Source organism: Manis javanica, chromosome 1 (genome assembly GCF_040802235.1).
Source record: "Manis javanica isolate MJ-LG chromosome 1, MJ_LKY, whole genome shotgun sequence".
NCBI lineage: Eukaryota > Metazoa > Chordata > Mammalia > Pholidota > Manidae > Manis > Manis javanica.
In genome coordinates, this window is record NC_133156.1 from 166,593,741 (window position 1) to 166,608,446 (window position 14,706).

At 38.0% G+C, this 14,706-nt stretch overlaps 1 protein-coding gene across 9 annotated transcripts in view; it reads right to left on the reverse strand.

Moving 5' to 3' along the window:
• ANAPC1 (anaphase promoting complex subunit 1) overlaps positions 1 to 14,706 on the reverse strand; it is a 114,350-nt gene that overhangs the window by 81,094 nt on the left and 18,550 nt on the right. For 8 of the 9 annotated variants that reach the window (XM_073240878.1, XM_073240857.1, XM_073240869.1 and 5 more), the window contains 4 exons: positions 13,301 to 13,435; positions 9,349 to 9,489; positions 8,759 to 8,819; positions 6,814 to 7,001 (listed from right to left, as the gene is read on the reverse strand). In XM_073240878.1, coding sequence (XP_073096979.1) covers positions 6,814 to 7,001; positions 8,759 to 8,819; positions 9,349 to 9,489; positions 13,301 to 13,435 — 525 coding nt within the window. Of the gene's footprint in view, positions 1 to 6,098; positions 6,230 to 6,813; positions 7,002 to 8,758; positions 8,820 to 9,348; positions 9,490 to 13,300; positions 13,436 to 14,706 lie in introns of all 9 variants that reach the window. The other variant, XM_073240879.1, reaches the window with a different exon arrangement.

Genomic DNA, 14,706 nt, shown 5'->3' on the forward strand with positions numbered 1-14,706 from the left:
GAACAAGACAGGGATGCCCACTCTCCCCACTGTTATTTAACATAGTACTGGAGGTCCTAGCCACGGCAATCAGACAAAACAAAGAAATACAAGAAATCCACATTGGTAAAGAATAAGTTAAACTGTCACTATTTGCAGATGATATGATACTGTACATAAAAAACCCTAAAGACTCCACTCCAAAACTACTAGAACTGATATCGGAATACAGCAAAGTTGCAGGATACAAAATTAACACACAGAAATCTGTAGCTTTCCTATACATGAGCAATGAACCAATAGAAAGAGAAATCAGGAAAACAATTCCATTCACAATTGCATCAAAAAGAATAAAATACCTAGGAATAAACCTAACCAAAGAAGTGAAAGACTTATACTCTGAAAACTACAAGTCACTCTTAAGAAAAATTAAATGGGACACTAACAAATGGAAACTCATCCCATGCTCATGGCTAGGAAGAATCAATATCATCAAAATGGCCATCCTGCCGAAAGCAATATACAGATTTGATGGAATCCCTCTCAAATTACCAGCAACATTCTTCAATGAATTGGAACAAATAATTCAAAAATTCATATGGAAACACCAAAGACCCCGAATAGCCAAAGCAATCCTGAGAAAGAAGAATAAAGTAGGGGGGATCTCACTCCCCAACTTCAAGCTCTACTACAAAGCCATAGTAATCAAGACAATTTGGTACTGGCACAAGAACAGAACCACAAAAAAAAATGAGCAAGTGGGACTACATTAAGCTGAAAATTTTCTGTACAGCTAAAGACACCATCAATAGAACAAAAAGGAACCCTACTATATGGGAGAATATGTTTGAAAATGACAGATCCGATAAAGGCTTGACATCCAGAATATATAAAGAGCTCACACGCCTCAACAAACAAAAAACAAATAACCCAATTAAAAAATGGGCAGAGGAACTGAACAGACAGTTCTCTAAAAAAGAAATACAGATGGCCAACAGACACATGAAAAGATGCTCCACATCGATAATTATCAGAGAAATGCAAATTAAAACTACAATGAGGTTATCACCTCACACCAGTAAGGATAGCTACCATCCAAAAGACAAACAACACCAAATGTTGGCGAGGCTGTGGAGAAAGGGGAACCCTCCTACACTGCTGATGGGAATGTAAATTAGTTCAACCATTGTGGAAAGCAGTATGGAGGTTCATCAAAATGCTCAAAACAGACTTACCATTTGACCCAGGAATTCCACTCCTAGGAATTTGCCCTAAGAACGCAGCAATCAGGTTTGAGAAAGAGAGATGCACCCCTATGTTTATTGCAGCACTATTTACAATAGCCAAGAATTGGAAGCAACCTAAATGTCCATCGGTCGATGAGTGGATAAAGAAGATGTGGTACACATACACAATGGAATACTACTCAGCCATAAGAAGAGGAAAAATCCTACCATTTGCGGCAACATGGATGGAGCTGGAGAGTATTATGCTCAGTGAAATAAGCCAAGCGGAGAAAGGGAAATACCAAATGATTTCACTCATCTGAGGAGTATAAGAACAAAGGAAAAACTGAAGGAACAAAACAACAGCGGAATTACAGAACCCAAAAATGGACTAACAGGTACCAAAGGGAAAGGAACTGAGGAGGATGGGTGGGCAGGGGAGGAAGCGGGGGGAAGAAGAAGGGCGGTATCAAGATTAGCATGTATGGGGGGGAGGGAGAAAGGGGAGGGAGGGCTCTACAACACAGAAAGGACAAGTAGTGATTCTACAACATTTTGCTATGCTGATGGACAGTGACCGTAAGGTGGTTCTTAGGGGGGACCTGATATAGGGGAGAGCATAGTAAACATAGTATTCTTCATGTAAGTGTAGATTAAAGATTAAAAAAAAAAGAAAGAAAGAAAAGGGGGATTACTCCTTGACAGGATAAAACTATTGGTAAATCAAAGATCAACGCATGCTTTAAATATCCTTAATGTTGATCACTTAAAGGGTGTCAGATGATCAGCTATGGAGGTACTCTTTTCTGATAATATTCCTTTCTCTTAATCTAAAAAAAAAAAAAAAAAAAAAAAGCAGTTACTGTGTGCTGACCTTCAATGAGTTCTGCACAGTGGTATAGAGGGCATGTCAAAGTGTGGGCAAAGGGTCTGTTTGCTTCTATGCAGAAGATCAAAGCCTAGCTTGGATACCCAGAAAATGAACTAAGATACGATATGAGGAGGAGCTTCCGGCATCAGCACTCTCTGGAGGACTTGTGCCGGGGGATGATCATCAAAAAGCCTCCACAGGGATCCGGACGATGCTGCGGTTGTGGCTGCAGCCAGCCCACCATCTCCTGGACTTGCCATAGGAATGAGGAGGGAGATGTCTAGGCTGGCATGTACATACAGTGAGACAACCAATTTGACCGGATCTGTACTGTTGGAACTCAACCAGGAGTTGGGAGGGGTGCAAGGTGTAGCACTCCAAAATCTCATGACTATAGACTATCTATGGTTAAAAGAACATGTGGGATGTGAAAAGATCCCAGAAATGGGCTGCGTTAAATTGTCTGATGGTTCTACAGTTGGACAATATCCATCATATCATAGATAAATTTTCACAAATGCCTAGGGTGCCTAAATGGTTTTCTTGGCTTCACTGGAGATGGCTGGTAATTATAGATTTGCTTTGTTTATGTCACCGTATTCCTATTATGTTAATATGTGTGTGCAAATCAGTTAGTAGTTTAAAACCTATACATACTTAAGGTACTATACAAGAAGATATGTCAAAGAAATAATCAATCCTCCCATGTTTCCTTCATATGCTACCTCTATAGCTTTTCTTCTTCCTTCCTAATTACAACCCTTAAATAGAATTCGTGCCTCATATCGAATTTACCGAGTATCATAATTCCTCCAGGTGGTAAAGATACCTCGAGACAAGTGCTGGGCATAGAAGCCACAGGGCATAAATCTGCAAAGAAGTAAAAAGCTAACCTTTGCAAACAATATGGCTTCTCTCTCACTTACCAACTTTACATTTCCCTGTATGGCCCTGGAAGATGACTGGTTAGCCAGAGACGGGTAAGATTCCTCAAGGGAGGAACAACCTAAGACAGGCACAGTCGCAGGGGGGCCATCAGGTGAGAATTTGGGGATCAACAGAGGTGAGGCTCAGAACCTCACCCCCCCCTGCTTTGAGAGAAATCTTCTGCATCCGTGGATGTCTTGCTGCCCTTGTCTAGCCTGGATTAATACTTAGTCCATAGGCACACACCTGATCATCTGATCATCTACATTTGCCCTCTTACAACACTAAACTATGTTTTCTACCTTTATCTTGCATCTACCTACCACTTCAGCATTTTATTAAAAATAAAAATAATAATAATAATAGGAGAAATGTGGGATCAACATATAAATCAAGTACAAAAATCAAACGAATATTCATAGTTGACCTGATTGTTTATAGGTCATAATGCATGATCAAAACCGAAAGTTTCTGTGATGAATGCCCTTGTACTGTTCACCATGTAAGAATTCATTCCCTATGTAAGAATTCGTTCACCATGTAAGAACTTGTTCGTTATGCTTCAGAAGATTGGAGACTGACGAGAATTAGGCTTGAGATGGATTAATGATTGTACATTGAGCGTTGACCCCCCTATACTGAATTTTATTGTTGTTAACAACCATTTGATCAAAAAATATGAGAGATGCCCTCTCAAAAAAGAAAAAAAAAAAAGAAAGAAAGAAAAATGGGATTACTCCTTGATAGGATAAAACAATTGGTAAATCAAAGATTAACGCATGCTTTAAATATCCTTAATGATCACTTAAAGGGTGTCAGATGATCAGCTATGGAGGTACTCTTTTCTGATATTATTCCTTTCTCTTAATAAAAATAAAATAAAAATAAAGAAATATAAAATAAAAAAAAAAGCAGTTCCTGTGTGCTGACCTCCAATGAGTTCTACACAGTGGTATATAGGGCATGTCAAAGTATAGGCAAAGGGTCTGTTTGTTTCTATGCAGAAGATCAAGGCCTAGCTTGGCTACCCAGAGAATGAACTAAGATATGATATGAGGAGGAGCTTCCGGCATCAGCACTCTCTTTAGGACTCGTGCCGGGGGATGAGCATCAAAAAGCCTCCACAGGGATCCGGGCGATGCTGCGGTTGTGGCTGCGTCCACCCCACCGTTTCCTGGACTTGCCATTGGAATGAGGAGGGAGATGTCTAGGCTGGCATGTGCATACAGTGAGACAACGAATTTGACCGGATCTGTACTGTTGGAACTCAATCAGGAGTTGGGAGGGGTGCAAGTTGTAGCACTCCAAAATCCTATGACTATAGACTATCTACGGTTAAAAGAACATATGGGATGTGAACAGATCCCAGAAATGGGTTGCTTTAATTTGTCTGATTTCTCTCAGACTGTTCAAGTACAGTTGGACAATATCCATCATATCATAGACAAATTTTCACAAATGCCTAGGGTGCCTAAATGGTTTTCTTGGCTTCACTGGAGATGGCTGGTAATTACAGATTTGCTTTGTTTATGTCACCGTATTCCTATTATGTTAATATGTGTGCACCAGTTAGTTAGTACTTTAAAACCTATACATACTTAAGGTACTCTACAAGAAGATATGTCAAAGAAATAATCAATCCTCCCATGTTTTCTTCCATATGCTACCTCTATAGCTTTTCTTTTTCCTTCCTAATTACAACCCTTAAATAGAATTCGTGCCTCATATCGAATTTACCGAGTATCATAATTCCTCCAGGTGGTAAAGATACCTCGAGACAAGTGCTGGGCATAGAAGCCACAGGGCATAAATCTGCAAAGAAGTAAAAAGCTAACCTTTGCAAACAATATGGCTTCTCTCTCACTTACCAACTTTACATTTCCCTGTATGGCCCCGGAAGATGACGGTTAGCCAGAGATGGGTAAGATTCCTCAAGGGAGGAACAACCTAAGACAGGCACAGTCGCAGGGGGGCCATCAGGTGAGAAATTGGGGAACAACAGTGGTGAAGCTTAGAACCTCACCCCCCCCTGTGTTGAGAGAAAGCTTCTGCATCCATGGATGTTTTACTGTCCTTGTCTAGCTCGGATTAGCCCATAGTCTACAGGCACACACCTGATCATCTACAATTGCTCTCTTACAACACTAAACTATGTTTTCTACCTTTACCTTGCATCTATCTACCACTTCAGCAGTTTATTAAAAATAAAAATAATAATAATAATAATAAAGGGAGAAATGTGGGATCCACATATAAATCAAGTATAAAAATCAAACAAATATTCATATTTGACCTGATTGTTTATAGTTCATAATGCGTGATCAAAACCGAAAGCTTCTGTGATGACTGCCCTTGTACTGTTCACCATGTAAGAACTTATTCACTATGTAAGAATTCGTTCACCATGTAAGAACTTGTTCGTTATGCTTCAGAAGATTGGAGACTGACGAGAGTTAGGCTTGAGATGGATTAATGATTGTACATTGAGCACTGACCCCCCTATACTGAATTTTATTGTTGTTAACAACCATTTGATCAATAAATATGAGAGAGATGCCCTCTCAAAAAAAAAAAAATGCACACCAAGAAAAAAAAAAATAAACATTCACCCAGAGAATAGCCTCTGTACAGTGTGGTATGTTGACATCATAATAAAAAAGGTAGTAAATGAAAAAAAAAAAAATTACATGGTAGCCTATTATAAGGATGATATATTGAGGGGTTTTTCTGAAGAACTTTTAATGATAAAGGAACTTTTCATTGACACCATGTTTATCTAAGAGATATACCAAAAATGGACAGAATGATGATCTCTGAGTATATTTTCTTCTTCATAAATCCTCCATTTTCCAAATTTTCCTCAGTAAGCATGTATACTTTCATAATGAAGAAAAATGACTTCCTAAAGTACTTGCTGGCATTAAGACTAAAATGTACTTAACTGTTGCATCACTATGTTGTACAATACCTGAAACCAATATAATGTTGTATCAACTATTCTTCAATAAAAGTTTTTTAATAAAAAATTTAAATGATTCCTCACATAAACACACATACACACCCCTAAAATGTACAAACAGGTACAAATGAGTTACCTGGACAAAGGTAATTGTTCTAGAGTGATTTCTTCAGAGGGACCCAGGCAAGGCTGGCCTGGCTGTGATCTCCAAAGCCAAACGGAAATCCCCAATACTGAAGACACTACTCTGCTGATGGCATGAATAACCTGTTGAGGGCCCATACAAAACTTCTGGGGAGGGGATGACGGGTACAGCTTTGTATCATTAACAGAGTAGGTACTTAAACTAAAACACTTTAAATCCCCCTCAAATCAAACTTTCCTCCTCCCAGACCAAGCAATGTATATGTGAAAGAAGCAAGAGTCTGGGCTCCAGAAAAAAACACTAAGCCACATATCTGAAGACACAGTCCAGGCCTAGTTTTGAGCAAACCTCCACTCTATGGTGACTTTATGATTCACTTTCTTCATTAATAAAGTCAAGACTATTACTACTAGTCCTAGCATAACTTACAGTCATTTCACAAAGATGAAATGAGAAATAAGAGTCAAACATGCATTACATTAAAAAACTCAATAATTATAAGTAGTAAAAGTTATTAAATATTCAGTGATATTTAACCTACAATATATAAATTACAACAGCCTTAGTATCATGCCATTCTGTTGAGGAAAATACATGCCTTTTAGTAAATTGATCTGTTACTCTGAATATCGTACTACCAGTTATACAAACATTATATTGATGACAACAGAATAACTAAGAAAGAAAAACAATCATATATACTTACATTTCGGGTCCATGCTAAGCGGTCTGTGTTATAACCCATCATGTTCATGAGGCAAATCACAAATAGATTCCACTCTGAGTGGTAACTGGGTCCTCCCGGAGCACTGTGGACACTGTACCACTTGACAAGCATCTGAACGGCTATTTCTTTTGGCAGGATAAACTTAATTGCTTGCAAACATGTTTGGACTATTAAAAGCAAAGATTAATTTAGTATGTTTCCCATGCACGCATTTCTTTTCCCCTTTTGATAAGTTTTTTGCCTACTATTGTATAAGACCAATTACTCTGAAAAGAGACCTGTCATTAAAGAGTCAATGGGATGCAGACATTACCTTGGCAATCACTTGAAACCTAAACCAACTACTGAATTCAACAGGCTCAAGAGGTCTTGGCAGCTTCTCGATCATTTATTTTGGAACAAAAATAAAGTAGCCAAATGGTCCAGTTAACCTGAGACAGAAATAACTGCCCCAGCAATTATTAAGAGCTCCCCATTTCACTCTCAAAAACATCCTAGTTTGGAAAATGAGTTAAAGGTCATTCCATCAAAAACACAACTGTTACATGAATAAATATATATGAAATACTGTTTAAATACTTAAGTATATAATATTCATTACATGTAACCCCAACTAGCAATGCTCAATTAACCAGCATTAAAAGACATTTTTAACATTCCTGTTAACCAAAGTTTTTTAACTTTTAATTATTTCTGACAGCATTCAGTTTCTAAATTATTTCACCATGCTATCTTAAACTGGAATGTTCTGTGGTCTCATCTCCTTTTTAGAGGATTCTTTACTTCACTCCCCACTGTCAGTGTCACCATACCCACCCTCAGCAGCATACCTTTGCCTCATCAATTTGCTGTGTGCGCACATGCACCCACAGCAAAGGCTGAAATCAAGTGGAATAGTTAGAAAATCAAATAATCAAGTTTGTCAAGGTTGACTCCAAAATAGGTGTAAACGAGATACTGCCTGAGGAGCTGAGGAATGCTTTGTAAGTACAGAAACATGTGCATGAACTATGTGACTTCTATTTGACTGTGAGTGAGTAAGATTTTTATTTTTTTTCTATTTATGTAATCCATTATTTGTTTTTATATACTTTGTTTAGGCTTATACTTTCAGGTGCATGACCTGCAGTTACTGGCTAAATATAGGTTATCTCTATACCAACTCATGATATCAATTACCACACCAATGAAAGATATTTCTTCCTAAAATGAAAGTCATTCTAGCCTACTTACCAAATTCCAGAAATCAAACAACCTGCCAATGCTTTACTTTGGCAGTTAGATTTTTAAGCTAACAGATATCATGATATTTTTATACCAGACAGTATTCTCTTAGCTTACATCTGTTAGCAAATCCTTTCATTCTAAAGTTTTCTTTACTATTCTACATTCAGAAATATCCTCCATCTGGTATGTTCCAAATTGCATTTCAACAATTCAACCAGACTCCAATTTTATTAAAATACTTCTGATTGCATTTTAATTATAGTATTAAGTTTTATTAAATTAAGGCAATTATGCTAATTTCTCAATTTACCTAATAACTGAGAGATTTGTTTTAGGATTAAAAACCATCACATATACCAAAAGCTATTGTAGTTGCTTAGGTTTCCTGTTTCCCAGATTTCTTGCAAGAAGCAATCGCACTGCCACTCCGCTGGCATTCTTCAAGACAAGAAACCTCAGAGAAGCAGCACTACCATATCCTTCAAATGTACCCCAGCCTTAGCGCACACCGAGAGGACTTTGCAAAATGCTCCCCAGCTCTTCAGAGCTTCTCTGACAAGTAAACAAACCAATCACATGGATTCAAAAACAGAAAACCTTTAAAAACCCAGTTATTAATGTAAATCAGCAATTACTCCAAATCAAAACAAAATCAAACTGAACATACACAAAAGTGAGGTGTGATCCTCAATCATACCTAATTCAGAAGTGGCAATTTCAGGAATAGTGATCCTAACCATGGAGCCATTACTTAGTTCCTGGTGAAAAGAATGAAAACAAACGAGCAAGTAATGGAATTTGTGCATTCAAAGTTTTTGAATGTCTCAAAAAAAGCTGATGCTTTATAAGACTGCCTATCAAAGCAAAAGGCTTTGAAAACAAAGAACATTTTTCAAAAACTGTACACTTCTAAGTCTCAAAACTATAAATGTGCTTATTTGAAAAACACTTCCAAAAATTGTTTTAATGTGTCTAATTTTTATAGACACTGAGAGACACCATCACCAAAAAGACTAACTTTTAATGAAAAGATAAAAATTACATCAATGTAAAATTCAACTGATTGAACAAGATTTGTTTTTAAAAGTTTTTCATATGTAAACTTTAGAGAAGTTAAGAATTACTTTGAAGTAAAACTATGCAAAAAAATACATGCAAGAGATTTTTTAAATCATGGGAAATGTTTGTTTTCATTTTTCAGACAAAATTTTGTATTTCTGACAAATTTGAAAGGACAGTCATGTTTCTTAGAAAGCTCCCTAATCTTTTAAAAATAAATACACTTACCAGAGTTACTCTGTTACGGACAGGGTCTCTTATAGAATGGATGTAAGTTCCAAGTTGCTGGAAAGTACACTCCTCATTATAAAGAGAATCATGAATTTTTGAAGAATCCCTTAGTTCTGGAACTGGGGACAATAGAACAACCTATAAAAAATCATTAATACATATGAAGCATTTTTTGAGAAATTAAGGGTACAGAAACAATTTTTTTTTGCATATGTCTAACAATTGCACATAATGATTTAAAATCCTTCTGCTCTAGGTACAACAATGTACCTTGTAGTACATCAAGGTCCTCACCAAAAGCAGCTAGAAAAAGTAAATTAAATAGCAAAGCATGTGTCCAATGGCGCTGGAGAGTTGTGGCGAAAACCTAGACTTGAGGGACCAAGACCCAGGAGAGAAGGAAGGGAACCACAGGGAGGCAGGTGCTCTCCCCGCCCTGGGCATCTGCAGTGTTTGCTGGGGTTGGGCTGGGGGGTGGCATGGAGCTGGGAAAGCCTGAGAGTGTGCAAGGAAGGGCATGGCTGAGAGGAAGAACTGGCAGCACCACTTTCAGCAACCTCACGGGGCCAGTGATAGAAACTGCAATGTGAGGCAGCTAAGGCAGATGTGACTTGAGAATCTAAGACTCTGGAGAGAAAGCACAGCAATGAGAAAACAAAGAAATGAGAAGGGTACTTTGTAGCATTTCCCCTATAGGAAAATGTTTGTCCTGAAAATATAAGAACATTTATTTGCTCAATTGTAGAAACAGGAAAATTTTAAATGATTTGTTACTAATTAATGCAGATGCTTCCAATTTTAGATCCAATCATGCCCACCAACTTTCTATATACCTGTAATTCAATTTATAGGACATCTCTAAGTGAGTATCTTTCAACACTGACAGCCAACCAAGCATAAGACACATTTATTATATTCTACCATGTGCTCTAACAGCTGCCAAAAAAAATTGAGCTCCACTGGTCCTGGATCTATGTCCTTGTTGCACAATCTACCAGAGCAGTGGGACAGCCATAAGGCAGTGTGCTAGATTATGGTCTCCTTGTGCTATCAGGACTCCCATAAAGACGTAACTATTCCTAGGTTAACAGAATTCTAATAATGTTAGCAACCATTTTACATTATAAAAGAAATTTTCCAAATCAGGAAAAATCTGACACTTCTCCAGCTCCCCTTTCCAAAGTTCTGCAAATGTCTTGGCTTAAAAAGGAAAGAACTCAACACTCACTGTATTTAAAAAATAAAACAGGGCCTTGACATTATCCAAAATTACTGCCGGCACCAACCTTCACTTTGAAGTTCCCCTAAACACTTGCACTCAAATGTCTCTGAAATACAGACCTCTTTTCTTCAGGCTTCCTAATTTGGGAAGCATGGGTATCCTCCCAGGTTGCTCAGAGAACTCTCCAACACCTCTCACCAGCACAGCACAAAACCAATCTGCTGACAAACTGTCATTTCCACCCCTCCTTTCCTATATACTGCTGTAGCTCAGATCCTCTGTGCACCTCTTAAATTAACACAGACAACAACACTTGGCATTTACTGGTCTCTCTCTCTCTCTTCAATCCCAAGATAAATCTACCTAACACATGGATCCTGACACAACTCAGGCCTCAAAAACCCATAGCGCTCTGGTGATTGCATTCAGAATAAAAACCACTTTTTCATTCTTTCTTGCTTTAAGAACATGTTGCTAAGAATATAAATTCCAGCTCTACCCCCTATTAGCTATGTATATTGAGACAAGTAACCTCCTTGTACTTCCATGAACCCATTTGTAAAACTGGGATCATTATATTCCCAACAAAGCTGTTCTAACAGGGATTAAATAAGTCAATACACATAAAACACTTAGAACAGTGCCTCCCACACAGAAAACACTCAGAAGCAGGTTGTTATTATATCACCCCCTGGTCTGCCTCACCCAACAGACTAGTTGTAATCTTATAAGCATTCAGTCATTCCAGACTTGCTTAATCTTAACCTGTATGCTGGGAGATGAAGATATGAACACACATAAAAATATGCTGCACTCTCCTGTCTCCACGCTCATGCCCATGTGGCTGCCCCGAATGCCCCTTTCCATCTACAGATATCCGACAAATCCTCAAGGTACAAACCAAGTCAGACATGCCTCTCAGAGATGAGCCTCTGGCTCTGCCACATCAGCCCATCTGGAGGCAGCCTCCTATCAGTGAATCTCCTAATGCACTTTTGTTCTTCATTCCTAAGTCTTAGCCCCCTTTATATTATAATTTCTTATGTAGACAGTACATCTGTTCACTGTTCCACCCAAGTAAACTGAGATCCCTAGATGGAAAAGAAGGCATCACTTCCAAGTCTGTAGTACCTTCAAAAGTACATTACACACTGGCAAAACTGGACAGCTACATGTAAGAGAATGAAACTGGATCACTGTCTAACCCCATACACAAAAGTAAATTCAAAATGGATCAAAGACCTGAATGTCATGAAACCATAAAACTCTTAGAAAAAAACATAGGCAAAAATCTCATGGACATAAACATGAGTGAATTCTTCATGAACATATCTCCCCAGGCAAGGGAAACAAAAGCAAAAATGAACAAGTGGGACTGTATCAAGCTGAAAAGCTTCTATACAGCCAAGGACACCATCAATAGAACAAAAAGGTATTCTACATTATGGGAGAATATATTCATAAATGACAGATCTGATAAAGGGTTGACATCCAAAATATATAAAGAGCTCACACACCTCAACAAACAAAAAGCAAATAAACCAATTAAAAAATGGGCAGAGGAGCTGAATAGACAGTTCTCTAAAGAAGAAATTCAGATGGCCAACAGACACATGAAAAGATGCTCCACATCGCTAATCATCAGAGATATGCAAATTAAAACCACAATGAGATATCACCTCACACCAGTAAGAATCGCCATCATCAAAAAGACAAACAACAACAAATGTTGGCAAGGTTGTGGAGAAAGGGGAACCCTCCTACACTGCTGGTGGGAATGTAAATTAGTTCAACCATTGTGGAAAGCAGTATGGAGGTTCCTTAAAAAACTCAAAATAGAAATACCATTTGACCCAGGAATTCCACTTCTAGGAATTTACCCTAAGAATGCAGCACTCCAGTTTGAAATTGACAGATGCACCCCTATGTTTATCGCTGCACTATTTACAATAGCCAAGATATGGAAGCAACCTAAATGTCCATCAGTAGATGAATGGATAAAGAAGATGTGGTACATATACACAACAGAATATTACTCAGCCATAAGAAAAAAATAGATCCTACCATTTGCAACAACATGGATGGAGCTAGAGGGTATTATGCCCAGTGAAATAAGCCAGGCGGAGAAAGACAAGTACCAAAAGATTTCACTCATATGTGGAGTATAAGAACAAAGGACAACTGAAGGAACAAAACAGCAGCAGAATCACAGAACCCAAGAATGGACTAACAGTTACCAAAGGGAAAGAGACTGGGGGAGGATGGGTGGGAAGGGAGGGATAAGGGTGGGGAAAAAGAAAGGGGGCCTTACGATTAGCATGTATAGTTGGGGGGGGGAGCGGCCTGGGGAGGGCTGTGCAACACAGAGGAGACAAGTAGTGATTTTACAGCATCTTACTATGCTGAGGGACAGTGACTGTGAAGGGGTATGTGGGGGGGACTTGGTGAAGGGGGGAGCCTAGTAAACATAATTTTCTTCATATAATTGTAGATTAATGATACCAAAATAAATAAATAAATAAGTAAGTAAGTAAGTACATTACACAAGGAGATCAGTGTATGTTTAATGACACATGTGTGGTTGAAAACATTCATATTCTGAAAGCATTAGCTAAACTTCCAATTCTGCCATTTTTAAAACAGAAAAAAAGTTAACCATAGAAACAATATTTGACCAAACTTCTTGAAACTGCTGTTCATTTTTGGCCTCACTTCTTCATTACTCACCTCATCTAGGGATCCTAGTAGTTTGCTAAGGGGCTTAGGAGTACTAACACTGTCAAGTGGAGTGCTGGGCCGAGGCATCGTGTTGGACATTGTCAGGGAGGGAGCTGGCAATCCAGGAATAAAAACTTTTCCCACCTTTAAGCAATAAAAAGACATGGAAAAAAAATATTGGCTTTAATGTATCATATCCTTAAATAAAATGTTATGGCATATAAGCATGTATTTCTTTTGAAATTTCAAATTTCATCCTTACCAAACACAACTGAAAAATAAAAAGAGAATTAAAATTTTAGTAATGTACCAAATTCTACCATTCAACTACAAACATCTCTAGGTACAATTTCTCTTGATTTGATTCTTCATTACTTAGGACATCTGTGGAAAAGTGGGGGAATATTAATGTAGCCAAGACATACAAAATTCCATATACTATGCATTTTCCCGCTTCATTGGTGGTAAAGACAGCAAGGACACTAAGCTTTCAGAGACCTCAAGCAGCAATCTTGATAACTAAATCTCCATGTAGAGAGAAAGGACACCAATTAATTCTCAGAGGCTAAAAAAAATGAGGCTGAGTGATGCTTGAAAAATTGAATCCAACCTGATTCAAACTGTGCTGTCTGCTCAGGATCAGTCTTCCACCATGAACTCTCAAAATACTTCTTCCTCAAAAAAACTTTACATAAAGCAAATTCTTCATGGACCTTAAAATTATAAGGATGAGTTGAAAAGCTATGCTAACTACCCTTATTTGAGCTATTCACAGGGTCAAGAAAAACATGTCATAAGTTAAACTCCAGACAGGCTGAAAACTCTTGAAAAGACTTCAAAGGAAATGGAACAAGTGAAATTTTAACTATACACAGATTCATATCAATATACTACCCACAGCTAATTAATTACAAGAGTTGTCAAAATAAAATCCTTAGGACTAAAAGACAAAATAAGAATGAGAATTAATATATGTAGTTTCTAAAAAGCTATCTGAGGCCTCAAGTTAATGAGAATATGGAATAAACACATTAAGTGATTACTATAACAAAAAAATTGCACAAAATTTTCACAGAAGACTCTGGAAGGTGAGAAAAAGAAGACTTCCTGTGTAGCAACTGGAACCTGGAATAACCTATGATGAATTCCCTTGCTTTCTGTTTTTAACTCTTTACATAAACAGGCCTTGGATTCGAGGGTCCTGCAGTCCAGAAATGCCTGCAGGTACAGACCAAAAGAGGCCACAAGAAAACCCTGCTCTTTCTAGCCAAAGTGTCAGGAAAAGGGACCAAACAGGACAGAAACATATTCACCATACCTGCTCCACTCCAAACAAACACTACAAAAAAAGCCATGGCCCTCAGTCCCTTCCTCATCAGGAGCCCACTGTCTGATTCCTGTCTATCATTCCACCT